Consider the following 24414-nt stretch of genomic DNA (forward strand, 5'->3'; position numbering starts at 1 on the left):
TCACGGAATGAAACACAAACGGTGCTTGATTTGATATCAACGTACGGAACTGCAGCGTGCAGCACCATGATTGTGGCTAAATCTACGGCGATGTCCATTGGACGCGGCCTCTCACACGACGACTTATCACCTCTGCCGTGTGTACAGCACCTACGATACTTTGGTATAATTTTCACCTCCACCGTGCGCCGCTCCGCTGCCATCAATTTTCGGCGTACACTCCAAATAATCCGCTCGGCGGTGCGACAAAATCTCCTTCGCCGACTCGATTCGTTACAACGGATCCAATACCTCAATCAACATGTGGCGTCCACAATGGTCCACATCACGCAGGTACTCCTGCTGCCATCAACTATTGGACGCAGCCTCCAGGCTGCTTTCTGATACTTTCGTACGGCCGGTACGCTCTTTAGGTTCGTTACGAAACTCTTACGAAACTCTCACCCTCCCCCCCCCCCCCCCCCAGCGAGCGGGATGTCTCGGCCTTATCAATTTGTGACTCCGAGCGGCGTCTTTGTACATGTCCACCATGCACAAGCAGTGGAACAGAGGCCCCTCCCTTACGCGCAGCTTGCTGGAAATTCTTATACCCGCGACCATAAAGCCGCCAGTACCAGTCGAACACGTCAAGCACCATCTGATGCACATTTCTGATTTCATCGTCGACTTCAGTTATGCTCACACACACTTATCGGACACGCGTTCTCCTCGACCTAAAGATTTTTACACCCGAGTGCTTCGTCATACATCCAGCAACAACATCGAACTCAGACATCCATCGACTCGGTGGTCCACTGTTTGGCGTCATATCCACCAGCTTTTCCTTCCAACCGGGGTCCGGGCAACATGGTACCACGTCGCATGTGGAAAATTTGCCACAAATCAATGCCTTCAAGACATCGGACTAACGGACTCTCCACTTTGTTCAATTTGCCACCTCATGGAAAAACTTGGAAATTTGTGGTAAGGACTATGGGACCAAACTGCTGAGGTCATGGGTCCTTGCCTTATGCACTAGTTAATCTAACTTACACGAAGGACAACACACACAGCCATTCCCGAGGGAGGACTCGAACCTCCGACGGGATGAGCCGTGCGAACCGTGACAAGACGCCCTAGATCGCACGGCTACCCCGCGCGGCGCCACCTCATACATGACGATGTCCACCAACTGACTTGTGTTGTCACCAGTGACGTCTGGAACCTTGGTCCATAGTTCGTTACCTGTTACCTCCGCTTTTCGCTGGATTCGATGGACCCAAGGTCTTTTATCCATCCTGAGAATACTTGCTTCCCGCCACCAAAAATCATGTGATTGTAAGGGGCAAGGTGTGGACGATCACCTACATGTATAATGAAGGCGACAAATCACGCCTTGACTTCTGGCAGTACTTACAAACCGCCCACAGTGAAGTCGAGCACCAACCGCGCTACCGCGCCTTCTTCGCCAATTACCTACACGCAATAATTACGTCTCTCCCGCTCAGCGGGATGGTGCCACAAGTAGACGACACTCTCCCCCCCCCCCGCCCCCCCCCTCTCACCTGCTGGCATCTGAGACTCTCCGCGCTACGTTCTATATCGTACCCCACAGTAGTGTGGGCGCATGGACACGCGCCTCCTTTCTTTTATGCGCTATACCAGAGCACGCTGGTCATTCCCCTTCCTCTACTGTCCCCTCGTCCTTAACTTCTTCCCTCCTTTCGGGCGCTTCTTCCCGGTAATGGTGCCGGAACACAGTGGCCAAGCATCGCATGTTGAGCCCTGCCCACTCTGCCACCACGCTCCATCTGTCGGGCAGTTGCCTGCAAGTCTTATCATACCCATGCACCTTCTTCCCTTCTTGTCTATTGCCTCACACCTCTTAGCTTACTTCAGTATTATTGTTATTATTTTTTTCCGACGCCTTGTTAATAAAAACTTTTGCTCGCCTTGTTCGAGTGTTATGTCCGTTGTTGATTCCTCCGGAAGAACGGCATTTCTCTTGTATTTATGCTTGTATAAATAATAACTGCTGAGGTCATCAGTCCCCTAGAACTTAGAACTACTTAAACCTAACCAAGCTAAGGACATCACACACATCCATGCCCGAGGCAGGATTCGAACCTGCGACAGTAGTGCTCGTGCGGTTCCGGACTGGAGCACCTAGAACCACTCGGCCACCCCGGCCGGCAAAAATCAGAAATAGGCAGCTGACACAAATTACTTAGCATGTGACTACATAACTACAAATCCAATATCATTTTCGAGATTGTTGACGCTGAGAAAGTTGATTTCACGGTCAAACAACTCAAAATCTTCTTGCCAGTTATACTACATCCAGTACGCCCGCTCAGAAGTAACACGTTAGAACTATGACAATAATAATTTCCGTATTAAGACATATGACTTTTACAAAAGAATACCTTGTCCTCAGAGCAGGTGTTGAAAGCGACCCCCTGCATGACCAAAACATTGCGCGACCCCATAGCGGCTAGGTCATACGGCTTTGAAATCTTCGCAGTATGGCTGCGTTGACAGATACAAGAGCAGCATTAACAAGCGCTATCAGTTGCTCCACATGTGCGCCTTCATGTGTCCTCATAGGAAGAAATCCTGGAGATTTAGGTCAGGTGCATGCGGCGGTCACACAACTGGACGTCTTAGCCATTTCCCTGGAAATGTTCTGTCTCAGTACCGTCGCACATTAATTCCAAAGTGTGGAGGTGCTCCGGCATGTTGGAACCATAACATCTGCTGAACATAGAATAGAAGACCTTCCATTGCGTCAGGCAAATACAGTAGTGTGAGAGGAATGTATGATACCTTGGTGCAGTCAACCTGTCATGCAACAAGTAGGCACCCAATCTCTTGTCTCCCAGTATTCCGCCCCGGACGTTGATGCGAAAAAGAATTTGATATCCACGGTCGCGGGTGACTTGCAGTTTAACATCACTCCAAAGGTGGGCATTATGCACATTGACGACACCTTCATCACTGAACGCTGCTTCATCCGACCATATCAAAATGTTTATGAAGTCGTCGTTGGCTTCCTTTTCTTGTTGGAACCATTCACAAAATTGCATCCGCAGACGGCGATCTGCAGGATGTGGGTTCTGCGACAGATAATAATGATATGGATGCAGCTTATTCTCGTGCAGCACATTAACGATCGTGCTTTTGGTGACGCGCTGTTATCTTGCCACGCCATGTGTAATTCACTGGTTTCCTTGGTGTCATACACCTCCGTAATAGATTCCTCAGTAGCTAGAGTACGGCGAGTCCGTTGACGACCTCTGTCACGCGATGGTGGAGGGAGATAACTTGTCTCCCGAAGGCGAAGCTCCAGACGACGAAACATACTTTTATCTGGATGGCGTCGACCAGGATATCTAGCAGCATATTCACGGGCGGAAAAGCTAGCAAGGATATCAGATGCTTCATGGATTAGAAACATGTCCACATATTCACCGTCTGCCACACGGTTTTAGAATAACATAAGAAGAAAATACGATATGTGACGAATGTGCATTGAGTCGATCACGGGCGCGTTACTCCGCTAGCAACTAGTCCCTGTCTGGTGAACAGCGCATACAGCATAAACATGGTATTAGTCGCAGCAGGCTGTTTCCTGTAACGCACATCACCTCTCTTACAGCTTTTGTTCCGCATGATTCATCCCGACATTGCTAGTTGTGAAATGTTCGTTTCCGAATTACACTGTTTCTCTAACGGTAATGACCGTGATGTTTCCACATTTCCATCGAAATAATAATACGAATAATAAGAAGAATAATGATAATAGTAACCCATGGAGATACTTGCTAAACAGCATGATCTTATCAGACTCAACACTGAAAGCCATAATTAGCGGTTCCATGGTCATAATACATACAAATGGTAACCGAATTTGGAAATTATTTGCAAATGACGTCGCTAGCCTGAGACGAACAAACGCTGTATCTTTGTAAGAGATACAGAGGCAAACGAGAGTGTCAGGGCTTACTATACTTCACTATTACCAGCGCCACGTCATGATAAGGTGTCTGTGTTTAACATACAAAGGACTGCACCATAATTTTTATTTATAGTTATACTTTTATTTATAGTCATAGTTACTGATCCCACTGAGTAGGTAGCAAGTATGAACATTTTCTTTCAGTGAACACAAAGAGTAACGTGAACTTGCAGACTGGAAATTATGGTCCGTTTGTTTTCCATCACTGGATGACCGAAAAAATAGTTTCCGGGCTCTTGTAGACAGCAGAGATAGATGGAAAGTACACAAGGAGAAATTAAGTCTTTTCATGATGACGTAACGAAGTAACGGCCATTTGGTTATTATCAGCTGCTCCATATATGGTTATTATCAGCCCAGGAAACTGACACAATATGTTGCATCACGTTTGCTGGTACACCGTGCCAGCATCGTTTGTCGAGGTCAAGAAAGTAAGTCAACAATATTTAAAGTTTTTGTTATTTGTTTCCAACAGGCTATTAAAAATAGATTCTACTGATGAGGATGATGTAAAGTTAAAATGGAATCAGTCTCTGAAAATGAATCCTCTGAGCACTATGGGACTTAACTTCTGAGGTCATCAGTCCCCTAGAACTTAGAACTACTTAAACCTAACTAAACTAAGGACATCACACACATCCATGCCCGGGGCAGGATTCGAACCTGCGATCGTAGCGGTCGCGCGCTTCCAGACTGTAGCGCCTATAACCGCTCGGCCATCCCGGCCGGCGAACAAGGATAGCTCATGAGTTCAATATGTCTGAATTTCAGGCAAACTAGTGAATAATATAAACTCCTTTAAAAGTGGCTGGAATGCTGAGAAACAAGGTAGAGGCATCAAGATGGATACAATTACTGTTTTCTAAACTTGAGTCGCATCATAAATAAGAGAACGATAAGCTGGAATCAAGTAGTAAACAGTTAAGCAGTAACATTGAATCTAGCAATAAAGAATCAAAGGATGAAATGAATTCAAACTGAATAGCTTAAATTATAAAAATGATTGTAACCATCATGATCTGCAGGTCAAAGTAGGGCAACAGGTTACAAACTTCGCTCTAATCGATTTGAGGAAATAACTAATGAAGTGAATGCTTGTCAGGGGGATATTAAGAAAGTAAAATCTGACTGTGAGAAATTATGTAAGGATGTTGATTAAAAAATTTCTGGCACACTAGAGACAGTAGTACTGCAAGTAGAAGAACTAAATATTAATATTACTAACATAGGAAATAGAGAAACCTCTGCTAGCTCATGTAATACTACTGTTCAGCATATTGCTGTAGTTGACTCTGCTTTTATGGATGTCGTCAATTTTTAGGTCTTGATCGAGACAAACAAGTTCACCTGCTAGAGTTCTGAAATGATTTTGAGCATGTTTTACCAAATGCATGATCAGAATGTGAGAAAAAAAATGGTTCAAATGGCTCTGAGCACTATGGGACTCAACTGCTGTGGTTATCAGTCGCCTAGAACTTAGAACTACTTAAACCTAACTAACCTAAGGACATCACACACATCCATGCCCGAGGCAGGATTCGAACCTGCGACCGTAGCAGTCGCACGGTTCCGGACTGCGCGCCTAGAACCGCGAGACCACCGCGGCCGGCAATGTGAGAAAATTTCTTTCATAAGAAGCCATTTGTCGGGAGGGGATTTCGATGGTCAGCTGGTGTAATCATAGATGGAAAACTCTTTCTGAATTTAAAACTGAATTTCTTAATGAGTACTGGTCACATAAAAAACAAAACGATGTTTCAGAGAGAATTTTGGAGGTTTAAAAAATTTGCTCCATGTTGAATCAGTCAAAGACTTCTCTAGAAATTCGGTTTCACGCCTGTCACATCTGACAGAAATGGTGAATCCGGGAAAGACAATCATGGGACTAGACGATAGGCTGCCTTTGTATTGGCAGAAAAGAATCATTTCCGCACCTGGAGATTACGTGAATAGGTTCACTGAATATCTGAATTAAGTGGAAAGAGTAGCTGCTATTGAGCAGCAGATATAGAATAATAATAGATCTTCCATCATTCATACAAACAACCGAAATAATGATAGTGGGAACCTGAATGTTGGAAGTACGGTGGTTCAGAATACAGGATCATAGGATCTACTGGAAACTTCCTAGACCAGTACAGCACGAAGCTTTGGTACCAACTGGTATAGGTATGATAATAATGGATCATTCTTGTTTATTCGTGATCAGGTTAAGTGTCTAAATGTGATTCATAGAGATATTTTAACTAAATAAAAAGGAATGACCGACTTTGAACAAATCCACTTAGTGTTAACTTTACTAGATTCTGGAGTGATTACGGAGCCTTTTATTTGAAGTTATGTGGGCAATAATTACGAAGCACCGGAACTGTTTATTAGAGTATGAGGAATGAGGGATAGGTGCAGGAAGGTTCTGAGTTCGGGAATAATGTGCAAGATGGTAATGCGGAAGAAAGTTATATCATGGATGAAAAGAAAGTACAGGCTGGATCATCCATACATAAAACTGTCTTGGACAAAAAAGGCGACATGCAACAAAATCTGCCCCCAATAGTTTAAATACTGGTGAACTACTGCTAGTCAAAACGAAAGAAAAATCTACATATACATATTTAAATGTAGTGTGTTTGGTATTAAGGAAAATATAGCTAAAATCAGTTTCATTTAAAAGAAGTCAGCTATAGTAACATTACTTGTTTATGATAATTTTGTTGAAGAATAAATAGGGGATAAAGAGGCGAAACAAGAGCCGTGTCACTGTAAGAGGTACAGAGGCGAGCGAGAGTGTCAGGGCTTACCTCAGTTCAGTACTACCAGCACCACGTCATCATAAGCTGCCTGCGCTTAACGTACAAAGGATTGCATCATAATCTAAGAGTGAAATTAAAAACTAATATAACTTTCGCTAGCTTCGTCATTGTATGCTTAAGTACATTAATATTAACAATAAAACGTCTCAGAACGATTAAATGACTAAGTTAGGCAAAACATCTGATCTTAAAAAAATAAAAGGCTCTGAGTAGTACAATTAGAATTCTAAAAATTGACCAAATGTGTGTCATAATTAAAAGTTACAAGTGTCAACTTTATCAGAGCAAGATTTTGGTTAAAATCAGAGTTTTTACGAAAAATTAAAGCCGTTAAATATTGGACTCAAAAAGCTGAAAATTCCTATGTAGACTCAGTTTGATGAGAAAACATTAAGAATGTGACAGAAATAAGCTACCTCTATTAGTTTTCAAGTTACTTACTAAGAATTACATTAGAATGAAAACGTCTTTATTCATGACAGAATATCATTTGTATTTGTAATACAAAGTTCTAATCACAGCAATCGGCTACATTCATGAAATAGTACAGTTGTATCAAGTCTCAAGACTATATTGTAAATAACGTTGGTTGCGATAAATCTTAAAGAGGCAGTTCAGAGGTAATGTTCTAGTTGTTAGAGTTTAAATACAGTCGAGCTAAGACTTTTTCAGTAACTAAAGCATGCATAACTCTATTTATATACAAATTAAGATTGTAAATTGCTAAATGATAGAGCTATTAATTAATATGTGTCCGAGAAAGGCGCTATTTAGATTCTGCTGCCTGTGGTAGGGCGGTTGATAGCAGATGTAACTCCATACAAGTACACTCAGAGAGGCAATGGTAGGACACACTTCGCACCGACGTTTCCACTTGTATGAGTCAAACACCCATGTGCATTGTGCCTCGCATGGCGTCAGAGCTGGGCAGACTTGAATGGGTTTTCGGTAAAAGTAGGAAGTGAACTCGACTGTACTCCATCCTGAATCGCTAAGTTTTCGCAGAAGTGATTGTCTACGTACCGCCCTCAATGTTCACAAAGCCAATGAACTGTTCTACATCTACATCCATACTCCGCAAGACACCTGACGGTGTATGGCGGAGGGTACCTTGAGTACCTCTGCGGTTCTCCCTTCTATTCCAGTCTCGTATTGTTCGTCGAAAGAAGGATTGTCGGTATGCCCCTGTGTGGGCTCTAATCTCTCTGATTTTATTCTCAGGGTCTCTTCGCGAGATATACGCAGGAGAGAGCAATATACTGCTTGATTCCTCGGTGAAGGTATGTTCTCGAAACTTCAACAAAAGCCCGTACCGAGCTACTGAGAGTCTCTCCTGCAGAGTCTTCCACTGGAATTTATCTATCATCTCCGTAACGCTTTCGCGATTATTAAATGATCCTGTAACGAAGCGCGCCGCTCTCCGTTGGATCTTCTCTATCTCTTCTATCAACCCTATCTGGTACGGATCCCACACTGCTGAGCGGTATTCAAGCAGTGGGCGAATAAGCGTACTATAACTACTTCCTTTGTTTTCGGATTGCATTTCCTTAGGATTCTTCCAATGAATCTCAGTCTGGCATCTGCTTTACCGACGATCAACTTTATATGATCATTCCACTTTAAATCACTCCTAATGCGTACTCCCAGATAATTTATGGAATTAACTGCTTCCAGTTGCTGACCTGCTATATTGTAGCTAAACGATAAGGGATCTTTCTTTCTATGTATTCGCAGCACATTGCACTTGAGATTGTATTGCCATTCCCTGCACCACGCGTCAATTCGATGCAGATCCTCCTGCATTTCAGTACAATTTTCCATTGTTACAACCTCTCGATACACCACAGCATCATCCGCAAAAAGTCTCAGTGAACTTCCGATTTCATCCACAATGTCATTTATGTATATTGTGAACTGTTAATAGTACTGTTTCCGATAGGGATATTAGTTACAGTACTAAGAGATATTTTTTCGGTGTGTACTTTTATAGAATATATTAGTCAGCTAAACCTTAAAATTTTTATTTACAAGAAGTAAGAACATTTTTTTTCAGTAAGCGCAAAGAGTAATGGTGACTAGCAGACTGGAAATTATGGTGAGTATGTTCTGTATGGCTGTCTGGCTGACCGTAAAAATAGTTTTCAAGCACTTGTAGATGGCAGAGGTAGATGGAAAGCACGCACAGACAATTAAAGAGTCTTTCCATTGTGACATAACGAAGTAAAGACCATTTCATTATTACCTGCCGCCCCAGAAGCCCTACTGGTGACGTAAGGCACTAACGAAGTGTAACGGACCTGCACGTGGCAAGAATAATAGTTGTTGGTACTAGTCAATTAGACCATCGGGAAATGATATACAGAAAAAGGGTTTGGAATGTAGTAGGTACGGTTGTGCGAAACAATTCGCGTCCTCGATATGCACAAGGCTTCTTTAAAAGCTGACAAAGGAATCGCTGTATGACGATTAAGACACCAGATACCGTACCACGCACACTATATGTAGCAAACAAAAACAAATACGACTCGACGCAGAATCGAACTCTTGACCTCCCGCATGCTAACTCAAAACGTTATCCACCCCACAAACTCCACAGTACTACTCCTATATGCTGACCTAACTGATTACCGTACATGTGATGAATGTGTTGCGAGATTTCTAATCTTAATGTCCATTTCCTACAAGATATATATATTGCATTACGAAATTTCGTATTAGACATTTTTGTAATGGTAGTATGTGGGGAATCGTGCTGCGAAGTCCGAGTGGGCGAGTTTTTCTTCACCCTGGATAATATCACCCACATTTTAATATATCTCAGCTATACCTTTTTCGTATTTACACCGTACAATAAAGTGCTGGTCTGTAGTTGAAATGAAATTAGCAGTAGGGAACCAAATAAGCAAGTGACGAGTAGTATAGTACTATTAGTCCAATGTTTGTTATGTAACTAATTAATTAGTGATATGTAAAATTGAATCGAGGCCATGTTTACTGTATGCGATAACGTGTCCCTTGACCATAAAAACGCAGCAGAGTAAAGAGTTGTAATAACTATCTGAAAAACAAAACATCGTACTAACTATAATGGTACTTCATAACTATCAACACACAACACGTTTCACAGTGGAAAAAAATTGGAAATTTGTAGTAAGGTCTTATGGGACCAAACTGCTTAGGTCATCAGTCCCTAAGCTTACACACTACTTAATCTAACTTATACCAACTTACGCTAAGGACGTCACGCACGCCCATGCCCGAGGGAAGACTCGAACCTCTGACGGGGGAAGGCGCGTGGACCGTCACAAGACGCCCTGGGCTGCGCGGCTAACCCGCGCAGCAAAACTGTGTGTCGGACCGAGACTCGAACTCGGGACCTTTGTCTTTCGCGGGTAAGTCTGAGCTACTCAATCACTTCACAAGAAACAGTTGTCAATCACGGAAGAGGCACAAGCTTTCAAATACGTTCCAGGACATAACGACGCAAATTAGCCGTCACAAACAGTTTTGCAATGAGTATTGGAAACGTTTTGTTGAACGTGAAGTCCACCATGCAGTGACGGGGCCGAACAGTGGTGGTTCTGACAAGTCCGGAGGAAAGGTGCATATAAGATGCTGGATGGACTGGAAGGTGACAGAGGGTGAGACTGTGACAGCCTTATTTACCGAAGTATAGATTATAGCATGAAGTAAGTAGAAAGCTGCCTCCACCTTCAAAACTACCAATTAATTCTTGTTCATAAACAGCAGTACCTAGAATGAGTGTTAGCCTATTAATGTAAATAATCGTTGATAAGTGGAGTAGTTATAGTTAAATAGGGAATAGGAGACTGATCAACGACTAATTGTGCTGTGGTTTCGTAGATAGCAGATTAGGCCCATCCCTTTGCGGTAGAGGCGAGAACTTGCCCTCTTAAGGTCGTGAAAAGTGCCGGATTAAAGTGCAAGCATATATATCCTGTCTAAAGTAGGACAGAAGCCACAAGACCGATTCTTGGTGTTACTAGTAGAGTCCCATGTTGTATCTAGAGTGGGACTTTTTGACGTAACAATCAAAACTGAAGGAAAAGACAGTCTTTTTTACCTAATGTATACATGTTTCTCCAAGTAGCTATGATTCATATCTTGTTACCATGGATACTTTTCCAGTTGCCTGAACACTTCTTCAGTGTAGAGTCGTAATTACTACAGAAATGTAATATCAGATTTGTAGACGAAGCATTTTAAATGATTCCGTACGGTACTAAAATTCGTGGAGCCTACGAAACGACAATAAAGGTAACTCTCTGCCTACTGCGAATGCCACCTGGATGAAAATGTGTAACAGTATCGCCATCAGGAATCCGAGAAAGTCCTAATTAAAGTAAGGAAAAATTGGAGATGGTCGTGTGCAGATAGTAGGACATTATGTAACTATCATCTCCGCAGAAACGACTCTTTCATCTCTTTCATATGTTAGGCTAACCATCTCACTCGTAAAGTCACTTATTAAGTGTCCTCAGAAGTGTAAAAGTCGTGTGCTGTTACTCAGCAAATGTGTACTACACTATCTTCATTTTGAACTCTTGCCACTTTAGTTTCTTCTTGACAACTGAAAAGTATGAGGCTGTAGTTAACACCATTTACTATCTCATCTGTATAGATAATGAACAGCAGTGACGAAACGCTTACCGCAATTGACCAATAGGAATATACTGTAAACAATACACTTGCCGATCGAAGCCAAACTACTCTCGAAAACTGAATAGTGAGTTTGTGTGTAGTGATATGTGACATTCATTAAAACACATACGAATAATATAAATGAGATTATACTTACAAGACTACTGTTAAACCATGTATGGAGAGCGAGAGCATAATTTTTACATGTTTATTGCCTTATGTATTACAAAAACTACACTCTTACCTTAAACATGATCCTTGATTCATGCAGGCAAAAGATAGTGATGTGGGAAAGTGATTTTATAGGTTCTTCCTGTTTTGCGTTGAGCCATTCTTCTTCTCTTTCGTTTGTTTTTGAGGATCATTGTTGCATATTTTGGTTTTAATTTTGTAATGCTCGATTTCAGTATCCTAGTACAGGCAGTAACTGTATGCTATTCTCAGTACAGCTAAGGTCGTGTTTTTGAGCTGCAACAAATGCCGACGGATCTCACCCGTCGTAGTCACTGCAGGCTTCAAGCGTTGTACACATAATTGTACCAGAACGTAGCCCCCACTCTGCAGCGCAGCATACGCTATGATGTAACATCTTGAACTGGGACTGGGTTTCACAGTGGTGCTATACCGATTGAACCATTCAAGCACTCCCAACAGTTTCAGTCTACCACAGTACACTCCACTACGCCTCAAAGCTTCAATCTACCAGTATACATTGCAGAGTGGAAGATTCAGTCAAGGAAGTACCCTTTTTCTTTGTCGTTCACCACAACATATAGCTACCTGGAATATACTCTGTAGAGTTTCCTCAAAAGAGCAAGGGACCGTTTTGGACTGCCGGTTTTTATCTTTGTTTTCTTGGATTGTCTCATTTTGTTCGTAATTGTTCGTTGCATTTGTTCGGGGCGGACGTTCCGTGACACTCGTTCAAGTTCATAGTTGATCCAGTCACTCAGTTTTTTTATTCTTATTATTATAGAGGGTAGCTAATTCTTTGACCGAACACGCTGAGCTACCATGCCGGCGGTCAGTTACATAGTTTCAGTTTTATCGGAACTATAAAAGAAGGAGGAGTTACATGATAGTTTGGTTAGTAACATGAACGTGAAAAATGCTTTGGATAACGTGAAATGCAGATAAGTTGTTAATTATTGAGACAGCAAATAAAACGCCTCTTCACGTCGTCTATGTTTTTCTTTTATTTATTTTTGAAGGCGATCAACTACTGTGCGTTTTCTTTGATCCAGTCGACAAACACTGGGACCCTGGTGTAGACGCTCGGTGGTGTAAGGCCTGAACAGTACCGAGAAAAGGAAACTAGGCCCACAAGCTGGTCGTTCACATAAAGAGGTCCTCCAGAATCCCCCTGCAAACATATCAATGCATTATAAAATAGAAATAAACAACAGCAAACTTCAGTTTTATTCACATTATAAGAAAGCACTAATACACTGCGTATTTCGTGGTGCGCTTTGATTGCGTTAATGTTATGAGACCTTAAATTCGAGTATCTATTGAATACCTGTTACTGAGCGATGTACACAGTCAGATAACGCATTTTATCAAACATCTTTGTCGATCTCGACTGCTCATATTCAAACTTTGGCCTTTTTCAGGAGGATTACTATTACAAATTACGTACTGTAATACAAATTAGAACTTAAAAAGCCATATATACGTTGTTCGATATTCTCAAATTTGGAAATTTTTCGCTGTATTCCACCTGATAATATGCAACGACCGAGGGTTCACTTGTGGAAATAATAAATAAATAATTTTTACCGGTGTCTTCTTAACGATGTCTTTTAAAACGCAATCTATATTTTTCTTTTACTTTACTTTGCAAGAACCCCCACTCCTACTAAGCCTCAGTTTTGCAGGTGAGTCCGTAGATGGTGGTATAAGGGGCGTACAGTATGAGTGGCCACGATTCCCCACTCGAGTTTTGCGATAATTAAGCCACTCCGTCCTTGAACTGACTTAGTGAGCCGCCGCGTAGGAATTCTCCCTATCCGTTATGTGGAGATGCTCTCGTAGTTTTGTGTCCCCTTGCAGAGCCGTAGCAGCGCTGTCGGATTCCGGAAGTGCGATACTGCTGTCTATGTTTTACGTAATGAGGCGGGAAGGTTTTCTTTGAGCAAAAATTTTTTACACAGGATGCCACTATTGTTCGTTTATTTAAGAAACACCATAAAATGAACTTGTTCACACTAATCATAAACGATTAACGGTACGACAGCATGGTCTACCACATGACAAGGTCGAGAAACATCCTATCGACGACTGCCGAATATGACGCAATTCTGTAACACGAGTATACAACCGATATAGTTCACATAAGATCGTACGTCTTCGGTTATGAGAAATTTATTCATTTATTTATTAATGGCAACATTTCCTACCTATGTAAAATTACTGAAAGATAGTGTTTATCACCCCTGGGCTCCTACGGTCTGCAAGCAAATTTTGTTAGCAAATATTTATTAATAACAATTACTTGATGTTGTGTACATAGTCCTGCGTAGTCAGTGTATGCACAACTTTCCCAATAGAGCGCGCCCCGCTAAGCACAACAGCACAGGCGCAGCGCTCATCCGTCTCCGCACTACGAGATGGCACTGCCTTAGAGATGGATCAAATTCTGCTTCCGCCGATCCACGTATTAATATGTAACGCAGCCAATGAGATTGCTGCTAACGTAAAACCTTTTCTCCTCGCAGATCACCCTCGCGCAGTGATACCTGAACGCGCAAGGTATTATAACAGGTGTAAAGACCTCCGATTAGTCAGTCTGCATCAGTCTGCATTAGTCTGCATTTGTCTGTACCAGCTGATAGTCAAGTTTCAGTCTGTGCCTAGTAAGATTATCATATTCCTGTACATAGCCATGAAGATAAATGTATAGACACTTTTGTCAAGTATCAGAGATATGTGAGAATAAGATTAACGTACCAAGACCAAAGGAACTTCAGATTGTCAATTGTAAATCGCATACAGAATCAAGTTACGTAATGTTTATGCTTGTTATTATTTTAATAGATGTGTGTGAAAATTAATCAAGTTCTGTTTAAAGTTGGTCACTGTCAATCTGCTACTCTAACCATGCAAATGGCATTTCTATTGTCTGACCTAACGGCAGAAGATAAACACACCACGATAAGACCACGAGACATATTGCTGACACACGCCTACTTCGTTAGAGGTCAAATAATCTGATGGTGTGTGTACCGAAGGTCTTACAGTACGCACACCACACTTGATTTCGCATCAGAATAAATGTACATCCCCTGAGTACCTCTTTGCTGACATCACCGATTTCTGCATTACCGCCTCATACCACTGGCTCTGAAAGCGCCAGATGCCCAACTGCCTCTCCTAGCCTTACAGAGAAGAGAACTAATCCAATAGAAACTGATTACGATGTTAGTGGTGAAAATCTGGAGCACATCACATCCTACAACCATTTAGGAATCATTGTAAAAATCGCTGTTGTCGGTATAAACAAGTAAACTCTGTATTGAGGAAAGGAAAGAGAAGGCTTCGAATAGTCTGAGGGTTCTGCAAGATGGCAATGCAAAGGCTCAGATTAGATGTAGTAGTGAAGTAAAATGGAAAGAAGACAAGGATTACTGGTCAGATTAAAATCAACAAAATCAGAAAATAGTATAATAGGAGCAGGATTCGTTATGAGTAGGCTGGTTCAAATGGCTCTGAGCACTATGGGACTTAACATCTATGGTCATCAGTCCCCTAGAACTTGAAACTACTTAAACCTAACTAACCTAAGGACAGCACACAACACGCAGCCATCACGAGGCAGAGAAAATCTCTGACCCCGCCGGGAATCGAACCCGGGAACCCGGGCGTGGGAAGCGAGAACGCTACCACACGACCACGAGATGCGGGCGTTATGAGTAGGAAAGTAGGGCAGAGAGTGTGTTACTGTGAACAGTTCAGTGATAGGATTGTTCTCATCATAATCGGTTGCAACCAACACCGATAACGATATTTAAGGTATACATGCCGACATCGCAAGCCAAATCTGAAGAGATAGGGAAAGTATATGAGGATGTTGAAAAGGTAATACAGTACTCAATGGGGGACTGGAAAGCAGTTGTAGTGGAAGGAAAGCTTACAGGAGAATAATGGCTTGGGGTTCAGGAATGAGAGAGGACAAACACTAGTTGATTTCTGTCGTAAATTTCAATTAGTAATAGCAAATACTCTGTTCAAGAATCAGAAGAGTAGAAGGTATATTTGTAAAAGGCCAGGAGATATGGGAAGATTTCGTATAGATTACATAATGGTCAGACAGAGAATTAGATATCAGATACTAGATTATAAAGCGTACCAAGGAGCAGATATAGATTCAGGGGAAGTTTAAGAGACTATTCAGGAAGAATCAGTAAGCAAAGAAGTACGACGGAATGACGGGATATGCTTCAAATTCTCTTAGGCTATGGATTCAGCAATAAGAATTTGTTCAGTAGGCAGTACAGTTGAAGAGGAATCGACATCTCTATAAAGGGCAATCACAGAAGTTGGAAAGATAGACATAGGAACGAAGAAGGTAATTGCGAGGGAGCCATGGGAAAGAGAAGAAATGATTCAGTTGATCGGTGAAAGACGGAAGTACATGAAAAGTGCGAAAAAATCGAAAAAGAAATAATTGTCGGACGGTCTGACTCAGCATACAGAAAAGTCAAAAAACCTTCGGTGAAATTAAAAGCCAGAGTGTTAATATTAAGAGTGCAACAGGAATGCAACTGTGATATGCAGAGGAAGAGCGGATAGGTGGAAAGAATACACTGAAGGCCCCTATGAGGGGGGGAGATTTGTCTGATGTGATAGAAGAAGAAACAGGAGTCGATATAGAAGAGACAGTGGATCCAGTATTATTAGAACCATAATTTAAAAGGGCTTTGGGGAACTTGAGTTCAAAAAAGGCTGAACGGATAGATAACACACCATCATTATTTCTAAAATCATTGGGGGCAGTGCAAAAAAAAAAAAAAAAAAAGGACTATTCACGTTACTGTGTAGAATGTATGAGCCTGGCGATATACCATCCTCCTTTCGGAAAAATATTGTGCACACAATTCCGAAGACTGCAAGAGCTGGGAAGTGCGAGATTTATCACACAAATATCTTAACTGCACATGCATAGAAGTTGCAGACAAGAATAGTATACAGAAGATTATAAAACAAATCGGGGATGTGTTACATGATGATCAGTTTGTCTTTAGGAAAGGTAAAAGCACTAGACAGCCAATTCTGAAGTTGCGTTGGTGCGTTGGTAATGGAAGCAAGACTAAAGAAAAATCAAGACAGATTTGTCGACCTGGAAAAAGCGTTTGACAATGTAAAATGATGCTTTATGTTCGAAATGCCGAGAAAAATAGGGGTAAGCTATAGGGAGACACGGGTAATATATAATGTGTAGAAGAGCCAACAGGGAGTAACAAGAGTGGACAACCAAGAACGAGGTGTTCGGATTAAAAAGGGGGTAAGACAGGGATATGGTCTTTCGCCCCTTATTTTCAATCTGTACATCAAAGAGGTTATGATGGAAATAAAAGGAAGTTTTTGGAGTGGAAGTAAAATTCAAGGTGGAAGAATAATAGTGATACGATTCGCTGATGACATTGCTAACCCGAGTGAAAGTGAAGAAGAATTACATGATCTGCTGAATAGAATGAAGTCTAATGAGTACAGAGTATGGGTTGAAAGCAAATCGAAGAAAAGCGAAGGTAATGAGGAGTAGTAGAAATGAGAACAGCGAGAACATTAGCATCAGGAATGATGGTCCGAAGTAGCTGAAGTTAAGGAATTCTGTACCTAGGCAGTAAAATAACCAATGACGAACGGAACAAGGAGGACTTCAAAAGCAGACTAGCACTGGCAAAAATGGCATTCCTGGCCAAGAGAAGTCTACTAATATCAAATATCAGCCATAATTTCAGGAAGAAATTTCTGAGAATGTACGTCTAGAGTACAGCATTGTATTGTAGTGAAATATGGACTGTGGGAAAACCGGAACGGAAGAGAATCAAAGCATTTGAGATGTAGTGCTACAGACGAATGCTGATAAGGTAAGAAATGAGGAGTGGAGGAGTGCCGCGCAGAATCGGAGAGGAAGGAAATATGTTCAAAATACTGACAAGGAGAAGGGACAGGATGATAGGACATCTGTTAAGTCATCAGGGAATGACATCCATGGTACTGAAGGGAGCTGTAGAGGGCAGAAACTGTAGAGGAAGAGAGAGACAGAAATACATCCAGCAAATAACTGACGACGCTGGTTGCAAGTGCTACTCTGAGATCAAGAGATCGGCTCAGGAGAGGAATTCTTGGCGGACCTCATCAAACCAGTCAGAATACTGATGACCAGACAGAAAGTAAGACAGATGTGAAAGCTACAGACAGAAAAACTCATTTGGTAGGATGGTATTGAAAGGTTTGTGGATCTATATTAGATCTGTGATTGAATAGTGGACGTGAAGGATGAAATGGCAGGTATGGAAGGTAACGACTGAATAAGCAGCTGGCCAGTTAATGCTATAAATGTTCGCATTATAAGTGCTTGTATGTCTCGTACTTGTGTCCAGTCATTTACACACAGAAACACATTTACACACACACACACACACACACACACACACACACACACAAACGCGCGCGCTAATCAAGAAATATAAATACAGTATACTGAAACAAGAGAAACATTCTGACATTGATTTGAAGTTGTACAATAAATTACTTTTGTATCCTCCATTTGGTATCATTTGACAGGTATTTCCTTTGTCATGCCGTTGGACAGAAGTGGATGTAACGTAAAAATGAGACGTATCAGAAAATCTCAGGAATACGATTTCCAAGTATTTCTGTTTACTTTTAACAAATGTTAGCAGATTATCTTTTAGTATAAACAGTAATTATTACTCCCGTAGTTGTCTAAAATATCCATATGCTTGATTATCAACGTAAAAAAAATTGAAAATTACTTACACCACAAATCCCGGAATAACGGTCTCCCGCGCAAACGTGCTCTGGCAGGATGAGATTAAAACTGTAGTCTTTCTGACATTCCTGGTTGTTGACGATTGTTAAGTTGGTTTTCTGAAGCCATGGCGCCAGCGTGTCGTTCCCGTAATCACTCTGCAAAAAAATTTATTACTGGAATTCTGCATATAATTATGAAATATTTTCAAAGGCACTATCATCATACGTCGTCCTAAAAGTAAAAGACTGCGCTTCTTATGTAGAAACTGTAATTAAATGTGGACACAATCCCATTTAGCTCAATTCTCATTGTTAGAAAGTTTCTGCAGTAAGTTGACTCCCTCACTGAAGTGTAGATCGGCAATACTGCAAAATTTATAGCCACAGTTGCCATAACCTAATGACTAGACCCAGAAACGGTGGCAACCACAAGCTGTTTAGATGTGGGCAGAGATGGAAGTCATAGGGGTCGACATCTAGGTTTCTATGTGGATATTACCCCAATTCGTATTTTAAATTCCTTAGAGTTCTGTGAAAGAAGGGGACTAGCTTTTGACTTATCTCCCAGCTTCAGAGACATTTAAATCAAAACATCTTGATATATTCGCGCTTTTCAATTGTTAGTATTAGTACCCGTGCCATATATTTAATACATTGCATCAAGTAAAGGAACATGATACGTGATATCATGATGTATAACATGACACATGTGTTCAAGTCATTCAGTATGGCATTTGTCATGTCGTGCAGTAGGACACAAATAGCCATTAAAATTTTGGATGCATGCATCCCCACTCTTGGATACTACCTATTGTAGATTCTTCTCACTCTCTAGAATCACATAATTTTGTGTCTCCTCTCACACCACTAACAATACGTGTAACAGGGAGTGTATCTAGGGGGCCAAATAGTCTCCTCGCGGAAAACTTAACCATTCTCACCCAAAAAATAAAAAAATTAGCGTTCCTCAGGAATATATCCACACCCAAATATTTCATCCTCGCAAAAAAAACTTGTTTAGCTATTACATGTATGTATGCTCTTTATCCATATGATTTTGTACGAGGTTTGTGCGGAAAATACGTATAAAAGTTGAATAATGTCTTTATTTTACAGGTTGCAGTCACCGCCAGATGGGACTACTGCTGTAATCAATCCCATCAACGCTCAGTTCGAGTCAGAGCACTCTGCGTGAAGGGGGAGTGTGCGGCAGCTTGTTGACAGTTACCCTTCTTCACTTGCCGTCGGCATGGTGCTCTCTCTGACTGAGAAACAGCGCGTCAGCATCAAGTTTCTTGCAAAGCTAGGCAAGAATGGTCGTGAGATTTTTGAGTGTTTGAAACAGGTTTACGGAGAAATTTCTCTGAAGGAACCAACCGTGATCAAGTGGTTAAAAAGGTTCCGGGATGGCCGAGAAGAAGTGAACGATGACCCCCGCCCAGGACGCCCGTCGACATCGAGTTCCGATGCAAATGTTGAACGAATTCGGGCTTGTGTTCTTAAAGATTGACAGTCAGAATGATTGCTGACGAGTTGTCAATCCCCAAAACAATCGTTCCCGAAATCCTGACACAAAAACTTGAAATGAAGAAATTGCGTGCGAAAATCGTACCGAAGCTCTTGACGACAGAACAGAAAGCAAAGAAGGTTGAGTGTTGTGAGGATTGGTTGGAAGCAGAGGAACGAGGGGACTTTCTCATCCGAGTCATCACGGTAGACAAGTCCTGGTTTTACGAATCCGATGTGGAGCTCAAATCTCAAAGCAAGGAATGGAAACTAGCAGGAGAACCGAGAGCAAAAAGTCGCGAAAATCAAGGTCCAATGTGAAGACAATGTTGATTGTTTTCTTTGATTCTAGAGGCATTGTTCACGAGGAATTTGTCCCTCCCGGCCAGAAAGTGAACGGAATTTTTTACGTTGAAATTCTGACACGTCTCAGAGCTCGTGTGGCGCGAGTTCGATCTGAGTAGGCAAAAGGGATCCTTCATCACGGCAATGCGCCCGCTCACACGTCGCTCGTTGTGCACGAGTTTTTGGCCCGAAACTCAATCACCGTGACAGACCACCCGCCTTATTCACCCGATTTAACCCCGTGTGACTTCTTCATGTTTCCGGAATGCAGAATGGTGCTTCGGGGGCGGCACTTGGGAGATGTGGAAACCATCAAGTCGGAAACGATACGGAAACTGAACAACATCACAACTGAAGACTTTCAGCAATGTTATCAACAGTGGAAACTGCGCTGGCAGAAGTGTATCGCGTCTCAGGGCGAGTACTTTGAAGGAGACCATATGTAATACCTGAATAATTGTAAAATAAAGTTATTATTCAACTTTTATACGTATTTTCCGGGCGAACCTCGTATATTGGTTACTATGATTGGCAAATATTTTGAGCATTCCCCCCCCCCCCCGAGAAACCATGGACGTCGCAATCGACGATGAGGAGATTAGCATGCCTTAGTGATACGACGAAAGGGTACTTGTAGAGAGGCTAGACAAAAGTATGGATCCTGAAGAGCGGGAGCAGTCTTGACAGTGGTTACAGGGACAATAGTCTGGATGATAGACTGATCTGATCTGACATCAACCGAAACGGCATTGGTGTGCTGGTACTGCGAAACGGTTGAAAGCAACTTCAAACTACAGCCGTAATTTTGCTGAGGGCATACAGCTCTACTATTGGTTAAATGATGATGGTATCCCTCGGGTAAAATATCCCGGAGGTAAAGTTGTGCCCCATTCGGATCTCCGCGCGAGGATTACTCAACAGGGTGTCGCAGTCAGGTGAAACAAAACTGATGTTCTACGGATAAGAGGCTGGAATGTTAGATTACTTATTCAGGCAGGTAGGTTGGAAAATTTAAAAATGAAAATGGATAGGAGGAACTTCGAAGTAGTGGGAGTTGGTGAAGATCGGTGGCAGGGGCAACAGAACTTCAGGTTAGGTGAGTACTGGGTCATAAATCTACAATCAAATACAAGTAATGCAGGGGTAGGTTTAATATCGAATAAGCTACTACGAACAGCATACTGAACGCATTATCGTTCTCAAGACAGACAGAACAGTACAAATTTATACGCGAAATAGCTCCGCAGATGCGAAGAGATTGAAAAAAAAGTGTGCTGAGATGAGAGAAATTATTTAGATAGGGACACAAAAATTTAATAGTTTTTCTGGACTGGAATTTGATAGTAGGAAAAGAAAGAGAAGTAAAAATATTAGGAGACTATGGACTTCGGGGAAAGGAATGAAAGAGGAAGCCGCCTGGTAGAATTTCGAAGAGAACGTAATCCTCGCCAACACTTGGCTTAAGGATTACGAAAGAAGTATACATGGAAGAGACCTAGAGATCCCGGAAGGTTCCAGATGGATTATACACTGAAGGAAAGAAATTGCAACACCAAAGCCTAATTAATGTAGAGTAATAATATTTTGGGAACACATTTATCTAGGTAAACACTGCAAGATCGCAGGTTAATTTAAGAGAGAAATAAGCCCTTGCAAATGTGAAATATTGGTACATTAATAACTAGTGTAATTGCCAGCACGTAATGAAAGCATGCTAACGTGAGCACATTCTCTTGTATAGGCTCCGGATGTCACTTTGTGACATGCTGTTCCATACCTGTTACACTTGGTCAGTCAATACAGGGACAGTTAATGGTGTTTTATGGATGATTCTGGAGTTGTCATCCGCTGATGTCGCATTTGTGCTCGATTTTGGCAGATGGAGTAATCGAGCATGCCAAGGCAACATCTCGACAGTCAGTAGAGCATATTGGGTTACAACGGCGGTATATTGGCGAGCGGTATTCTGTTAACTAAACACTGCTGGAACATTGTTCATGAATGACAGCAGAACAGGTCAAATAAATAGATCACACTCCAAATCATAGCTCCAGGTACAGATGCAATGTGTACGCCACGCACGCAGGTTGGTTGCAGGCCTTCAAATAGCCTCTTTTATAGCACATGATCAACTCTGGCACCAAGGCAGAACGAGCTATCAACAGAAAACAAAACCGATCTCCAACACTTTCCTCCTATGCGCTCGCGCTTGAAGTCGCAAATGGTGGTGGTTTGGGGTCAGTGGAATGAGCGCTACAGGGTATCTGGCTCGGAGCTGTCCTTGAAGTAACCGATTCGTAACAGTTCGTTGCGTGACTGTGGGGCAAGCTGCTGGCCAAATAGCTGCTGCAAATGCAGTGCGATCCGCCAGAGCCACACGCCGAACACGAGGATCTTCCCTGTCCGAAGTGCTACATGGCCGTCCAGAGTCCGTATCTCTCCCGACCGCACATTCCCGTCACCACCGCTGCCAGCCATCATGTGCAGTGGCTACATTCTCTCCTAGTCTTTCCGCTATGTCACACAAAGAACAACCAGCATCTCGAAGACCTGTTTTACGACCTCATTCAAACTCAATAAGGTGTTCATAATGGTCTCCTCTTTGTCGTCTGAAAGTTATTCCTGATTAACATCAACTGAACACGTCAACTCTCAAACGTAACGACCGTTACAGCGCGTATTTAAAGAAAACCTGATTTATATCCTCACAGCGGCGCTACTACCGCCACTGTTATGCGACTGGCGCGAAATCTGAGTGGATATAATCGTTCAGATGTAGAAATACGCCTACCAAATTTCATTTATATCGCACAGCTCTTTATTGGTGTTGCAGTTTTTTTCCGTCAGTTTATAATGGTAAGACAAACTTTTCGGTACCAGATTTTAAACTCTAAGGCACCTCCAGAGTGTTGTTAATTGTAAATTAAAACTGAACAAAATGGAAAAGGTACGGAAGACCTGGATAAGTTGGATGAACCAAAGATTACAATTCAAAAAGAAGTTTCAGAGGGAGCATTAGACAATAGTTGACTAGAACAAGGGAAGGAGACAAAGTAGAATACGAGTGGGTAGCTTTCAAAGGAAATAGTGAAGGCAGTAGGGGATCAAATAGGTAGAAAGACAACGCCTAAAACCAAGCGTTGGATAATACAGGAGGTATTTAATTGAACCGACGAAAGGAGAAAATATAAAAATCCGGCAAATGAAGCAGGTGAAAGGGAATACAAACGCCTAAAAATGCGACTGGCAAGATGTGCATAATTTGTAAGCAAGAATGGCTAGATGACAAATGTAATGATTTAAAAGGATATATCACTAAGTGAAAGGTAGATACCGTCTACAGAAAATTAAAGGGGCCTTTGGAGAAAAGAGAAAAAGCTGCACGAACATCAAGAACTCAGCTGGGAAACCAGTTCTAGACGAAAAGGGAAAGCTGCAGGTTTGAAGGCGTGTACGGGAGGTCTACACACGGGTGATGTACTTTAAGGCAATATTATAGAAATGGAGAAGGATGTAAATGAAAATGAGAGGGGAGGTACGATATTACGAGAAGAATTTGACAGAACACCGAAAGACGTAAGCCGAAACAAGGTCCCTGAACTAGAAGACACTCCACAAGAACTACTGATAGCGTTGAGAGAGACAGCCATGGCAAATCTTCACGATCTGGTGCAAGACGAATGAGAGAGGAAAAATACCCTTACACTTCAAAAAGAATATAATAATTTCAAATTCAAAAGTAAGCAGGTGCTGAGGGATGTGTATATTACCGAACTACCATTTTAATGAGTCATGATTGCAAAATGCTAAGAAGAATGGGAAAACAGGTAGAAGACGACCTCAGGGAAGATCAATTTGGATTCCGGAAAAGTGCAGGAACACGAGAGACAACACTGGCCCTACGACATCACAAGAAAAGCCAAACCTACGTTTATAGCATTTGTAGGTTTCAAGAAAGCTTTTGACAACGTTGACTGGAATGCACTCTTTGAAATTCTGAGGGTATCAGGGGTAAAATACAGCAAACGAAGGGTATTGACAGCTTGTACAGAAACCAGACGGCTGTTACAAGGGCATGAGAAGGGAGAGAGACAG

General features: G+C 42.0%; 1 protein-coding gene across 1 annotated transcript in view; it reads right to left on the bottom strand.

Moving 5' to 3' along the window:
* Window positions 1-12688: 12688 nt before the first annotated feature.
* The window catches only part of LOC126433168 (trypsin 3A1-like), a 77202-nt gene continuing 65476 nt past the window's right edge, over window positions 12689-24414 (bottom strand). The window contains exon 5 of the mRNA XM_050090447.1: window positions 12689-12832. Within this exon, the coding sequence (XP_049946404.1) occupies window positions 12689-12832 (144 nt within the window). The remainder of the gene's footprint in view (window positions 12833-24414) is intronic.

This window comes from Schistocerca serialis, chromosome 1 (assembly GCF_023864345.2).
Source record: "Schistocerca serialis cubense isolate TAMUIC-IGC-003099 chromosome 1, iqSchSeri2.2, whole genome shotgun sequence".
NCBI lineage: Eukaryota > Metazoa > Arthropoda > Insecta > Orthoptera > Acrididae > Schistocerca > Schistocerca serialis.